The 5,911-nt window shown below is 42.6% G+C and overlaps 1 protein-coding gene across 1 annotated transcript; it reads right to left on the bottom strand.

The window, feature by feature from the left end:
- Nucleotides 1–2,385: 2,385 nt before the first annotated feature.
- On the bottom strand, nucleotides 2,386–5,029 carry ZHX1 (zinc fingers and homeoboxes 1). The gene has a single exon (XM_010166251.1). The coding sequence runs from the start codon at nucleotides 5,005–5,007 to the stop codon at nucleotides 2,386–2,388; it is 2,622 nt and encodes an 873-aa protein (XP_010164553.1). The 5' UTR covers nucleotides 5,008–5,029.
- Nucleotides 5,030–5,911: the final 882 nt, after the last annotated feature.

Below are 5,911 nucleotides of genomic sequence, written 5' to 3'. Positions count from 1 at the left end.
TTTGTTCTTTCCCACTCTGATTTTTGACCCTGTATTCCCAGTGGAGTCTGAAGCTAAGGCGAGTCTTTTATATCTGCTGGCATCTACAGCAGCCTCATCCATACCATTACCAGCTAAACAAGAATATTTCCCAACCACATGCAGCAGTCAACGCTGAAAAGGCCAGATCCTGATCTCTCTTACACCACCTCACAGCCAGAGTCGTAAGCACTCCAACGAAATATGCTGAAAAACACAGTTTTGCTTCTCTCCCACCCCAAAGTATTCTTGGCTGGTCCTCTCTAGCACTGCTGCCCACTTTGTGCCTCACTGATTTAAGTCCTGGAAGCCAGGAAACAGTTTCATCATCAAATTTGTGTCACACACCAAAAGCCAGTGCCCTTTTCTTTCCAGCAATCTCAAATAGTCAGAAATGGCTTTCACACAGAACATGCTCCTGCAACCAAGGCAGCCTGTTCAATCTGGGAGCAGAAGAGCAGCTACAGGTGTCCAGAGAGGAAGGTGAGTTAGCAATACTTTTTTTTGGTCACACACTGCTCCCTTTCTTGCTTTGACCTGGGTTTCACCCACAATCAGGTATGAAAAACAGATGTAACAGGAACTCCTCTGCTTCAGAAAATCATGACTAAAAGGACTTTCTTGGTCTTCTGACAGTTATCACAGTGAGGAAGAAAGAGTAATTCCAGATTAGGTTCTCGGAAATGTGAGACCATTAGGATACATTTTCTCTACATTAATCTGTCTCTTATTGATCATCAGATGCAGAAGCCTACAGAGAAGATGCTGACAGATGTGCAAAAGGAGATTGCTAGTATCCTCTCCATCAGTGCCAGCGTAAGCGCAGACAATGCTGGTGACAGCAGCACCAATTCATCATCATCTCCTGACACCTAAATATAAAGTAACTTATCCCTAAAAAATGCAGATCGACAGTAGCAAAAACACAAACTACTCCTTCTTGGAGTACCAGCTCTCTAGGATGCCAGATACCTCCCTAAACAAATTTGGCCCACTGTTTTTAAGTTGGCAACTCAAACTCTACTATGATTTCAATGACTTAAATTGCTTTAAAAAAAAAAATTATATATAAAATCTGTTTTAAAGACACTTATTCAAGATGTAGATGTTCCGTATCAGATTAAACTACTTCTGGAGTTCCATTTTGGTAGATCAAACCACCTCTAAAAGTCAGTGCGTTCACTCACCCGCCCCCAGAACAATCAGAAGAGTGGCGAGCTCAGTCCACTGGGATGAACTGAAGTTAAACCTGCACACAAATCATTCAAGTGGGCTATCGCTGAAGAATAATTAAACACTAGCATGTTTATCATTCCTAAGCATCTAAAAGCCATAAAACTTCATTTTGTTTGAGAATTAAACATGTCATTGCCACAACTTACTTGAAAACCTTTCTTACTTGCACCTGAAGACGCTTTTCATCTCTGTATCTGTGCATTCTTACAAACCCCTAAGCAACTCAACAACTTCTAGGCAGTCGCCGCCTCAGGTTTACCTTAAAATTCAGTGTAAGATTTCAAAAAAAATTATTCTTTTGAGCTAGAAATATACATCCTTCTCTTGCCACTTCCAACAAAGGAAAGAATGCACAAGCTAAAAATGAATGCTACTATCAACTGCATCAAGTCTGTCAGGCATTTAAATTAAATTGATGTAGGATACACCGATTAAATGTAACGAAAAGCATCTTCTAGCATTAGACTCATTCAGTTAGCTCATAATTATCAGCAAGAAACATTTCATCACAAGTTCTGTAAACCCAAAACACTCTGAAGATACGCAAAAGGTGCCAATATCACCTCATTTTCTTAAACCAAGCAATCCTCACCCCTAGGTTCATTGATTCCTTTGTCACACTTTTCCCCTTCTCTTTTGTTTTGAACTCTTTCCTTAAGAAATAAACCCAGGCCTTGAAACCTTTCAGGTGAAGTGATGTTAGCAAAAAGACATCTTAGGTTTTTGCATTTTCCTCCTTCGTGAGCAGGCAACGTTCTCCTACATCAATGAAAAAATGTGTCTGTGTTTTTTTGGAATTAAACAACATAAGGCAATCAAATATTGAGAAGCAGTCATGTGAATGATGAACATCAAACCTTCCCATCACTAATGTGGAAGAGGAGGAGTCAAAGTGGATCTGATTTATAATCCCATGTCCTAGGCTAGGTCTGAGGACGTCCATCTCTTGTAGCAAGGAAGCAAATAGTTGTTGCCTGCAGAGGTAGCATCTTGCCCGTGTCGTTTTCGGTGGAATTAAGATGCTAAGCAGGTGCTTGCTAAACTGAAGGCCATGAAAAAAATCATTTGGCTCTTCACCATAACATCAAATCTAATTCATAGGTTTTTGGCCCCCAAATCTCAAATTGCACATCAATCTGATTTTGAAAGTTTACGCTTAACATGTCGGGGGGGTTCCCAAGTATCACTATCATCTGTTTCTTCCTCATCTTCCTGATCTTCCAGCATTTCGTCTTCCTCCTCGTTCTCATCAAACAGCTCTATTCCAAGTTCTAATCTTCTTTGCCTTTCTGCAAACCACTCTCTGACCTGCTCATATCCCATGTGAGACTTGGCTACCAGTTCATCGAGGTCCTGCTCATTAAGGAATTTGTGCTTCATATAGTAGTCCTTCAGGATTGCTGTTCCAGTTTTGAATTTTATGACAGACACACCTCTGTCCCAGCAGTTCAACCTCTTGCTTCCCCGAGGCCTCCCCCGAGGCCTCCCCCTCCCCCTCCCTTTTGGTCTTCCTCTCCCTCTCTTCCTCGCAAAGCCTTGGCCATTCAGACTGTTTGCATTGGCGCTCTGGTAATAATAATACCATTTCAATCCACCATTTTTCCAGGCATAACGAGTATCTCCAAACCAGCTCACAATTTCTGATCTCGGGAGCCCAGTTTCTTCTGCCAGCTTGTTGTATTCTTGTGGAGATGGCCACTGAGTACGGACAAAGGAACTTTTAAGCATGTGCAACTGTTCTGGTGATTTTTTGCCTATTTTGCTTGAAGTAGAACAGCCTGATTTTGCTCCTGCTGCTCCATCTCCCACAGAGGTTTCTCCAGCCTCTTCCTTTGAGCTGCCAGCATTGCTTTCATTCAAGTCAGCTCCCTCTTCCTTTAAGACATTTGATTTCCTTCTTTCTGTAAACCAGGCATCAATCTCTCTCCTGGTCAGTTTGGTTTGGGCTCTTAACCTATTCATCTCTTCATCTGTAAGAACAGGGTTACTAAGAAAACTCGCTTGGAGGACTTGCAGCTGTTCAGCAGTCTTCTCTTTGAATTTCTGTGGGGTGAAATCAGGAAAAGTGCTCCATGATGACTTGCTCTGTGGAGCGACTCCCGTTGGGGACTCATTCATTTCATCGCTTGAATCAATAACAATGGTGGCACATGAATCACTGCTGAGATGAATCCCATGATTATTCTTCGAGTTTCTCTGATTGTAGCGTGTATCGCTGAACCACTTCTTGATCTCTCCTTTGGTCAGGCCTGTTATTTTCATAAGTCTAACGATTTCTGAATCTTGAGGAAACTGATTTTTAAGGTAGCTGACTTTCAATTCTGCCAGTTGTTCCTTGGTTTTTTTTGCTCGGATGCCGAAGGAGTCAGGATTCATCAGCGCGGATTCATTTTTGACAGGTTGAGGGGCTGGAACGGCAGCTACTTGTTTGGTTTCTGCGACAGGCTGAGCAGTGTGAATCTGACTCTTCTGTAACTGTGTTTGGTTTGGGACTCCCGCTACAGTCAAAGCTATTGGGGCTGTTACTGGTAACGTATTTGCACCTGCAACTTGAGTGAGAACAAGTCCTGGCTGACCAACTATTTGGCATGTCTGTAAAATTGAAGGTAAACCATTGCTAGCGGCAGAAATGTGTGCTGGAATTACAGTAATTGTCTGTGGCACAGTATGCACCGTGCCATTAAATTGTTTCCTCCTTGCTTCCTCCACTTCCTCCGGCGTCCAGCTCACCCCGTGTTTCAGACGCTGGGCAGAAAACCATATTTTAATCTGTTCCTCTGTGTACTTTGCTTGAGTGGAAAGAACAGTGATTTCCGACATGGTTGGATACGGGAATTTGTTGTAGGTGTTAAGCAAAAGAGGATTGTTATCCAAAGCAGTATTATAGGCTGGAATGCTATTTACAGGTATTAGGACTTTTGGAATCAGGTTTGAGTTCTGCGGAGCTGTAACAGCCGTTATAACCTGTGCCACCCCAGGCTGAAGCACTGGTGCTGGAGTCACTACGGCACTGGCCACATCTGCTGCGCTGCAAACTGAATGGCTCGCCTTGGACTCAGAAACTGCCGGTGGTGGGTTTTCTATTACTTCGTCAGAGTTTGGCTCATTTTCAGTTCCCTTTTCTTCACCAGGAATGTCATCAACTACATTGTGGAACACAGCAATACGTTTAGTCTCGGATTTGTTTTTCATCATTTTCATGATAGGAGTTTTGCTAATTGAGATCCCTGATGAGGGGACCTCAGAAGAGTCGGCCTGTTCAGCGTTTTCTTCTCGAACAAAACTCCCATCAAAAGTGAGATCGTTTACTGTTTGCTCAAAGATTGTCTGATTATTACGTTTCACCATGGTCAGTTTAAAATTCTCCTCTCCAGGGTGATGCTTCAGATTATGTTCCGAGAGAGCATCGTATCTTTTGGTAAGGAAATTGCATTCTACACAAACGTAGGATGAATTTAATACTACGTTGGGATGTTCTGAATCCACATGGAAAGTAAACATATTGAGATCTGGAGTTTGAAACGTACAGTATTTACACTCGTAACCACCTTCTACTTTATTTGTATTTTTCTGATTGTCTGAATCCACACACTCGTGAGCATCCTCATCACTTGTTACGCTCTCTGCTGTAGGGTTATCTGCTGGCGTGAGCACAGGTGGTCCTTCCTCCAAGTCTGATACCGTTTCCAGATCCGGATCCTGCTCGTTGGCTAAGACCATGCACGGTGTTGTTGATTTTCGCTTACTTGCCATGCCTGTTATGTGAAAATGATACTGACTGGTCAGATACAGACTTAGCTTCAAGCTCTTCTTGATTAATAATAATGGCTTTCAGTAATTCAGGTCAGTTCTTGTAAAGTCTCAACATTTATCCCATTAGCAGCTTTCCTTTTGTAGTGCAATCAGATTAAAAATAGATAGTTGAGGATGAGATATTGAGACACACTGTTTTAAAGTCCACATCCACCACCTGTAGCAAAGAAGAGACAGTGGAATTAGTTCAATTTAAAGGGTAAGTTCTATTCTCTACACATTATGGCTTAAGGTAACTGAGTCCTTTGGGATTCAGTCTGCCACTGTTCATCCCCCAAAACCAGCAGACCCATTCCAAGAAGAGATACTCAAAGTTCAGTTAAGAAAGGAAAAATCCAATCTACTTATTACAGGCTGAAATTTGGTTTAGTTCATATCAATGCAGTGAAAGAATGATGTAAAATTTCTAAGAAAAAAAATTTCTCCCTGGAAGTGTTCAAGGCCAGGCTGGATGAGGCTTTGAGCAACCTGGTCTAGTGGAAGGTGTCCCTGCTGATGGCAGGGGGGTTGGAACTGGATGATCTTTAAGGTCCCTTCCAACCCAAACCATTCTATGATTCTAAAACACAGAATGGTGTAATACAGGTAACTTTCTGTTTCCCTTCTGAAGAAGAAGCCGCCTTCTTGGCACAACGCTGAGGTCAAGCTGTCCTACGTAACTTTTGCAGTCTTGCCTTTGGACTGCTTTGCCAAAGCTATGACAACTTCTCTCAACGGCGCTGTGAGCTCAAGTCCTTCCCATCACAAACTCGACCCCAAGCAGGACATCTCCACTACTGACACTCTCATGCCTTTCACGTCAGAGGTTGTGAGGGTCCCAGAAAAAGCAGGTTTAGTGTTTTTC

Source organism: Antrostomus carolinensis, unplaced genomic scaffold, assembly GCF_000700745.2.
Source record: "Antrostomus carolinensis isolate BGI_N321 unplaced genomic scaffold, ASM70074v2 scaffold36170, whole genome shotgun sequence".
Taxonomy (NCBI): domain Eukaryota; kingdom Metazoa; phylum Chordata; class Aves; order Caprimulgiformes; family Caprimulgidae; genus Antrostomus; species Antrostomus carolinensis.
Note: the sequence above shows the minus strand (reverse complement) of the source record. Positions and strands in the feature narration are given on the sequence as shown.

Coding starts and splice junctions, on each gene's coding strand:
- ZHX1 (XM_010166251.1), bottom strand. CDS start 5,007: ATGGCAAGTAAGCGAAAATCAACAACACCGTGCATGGTCTTAGCCAAC.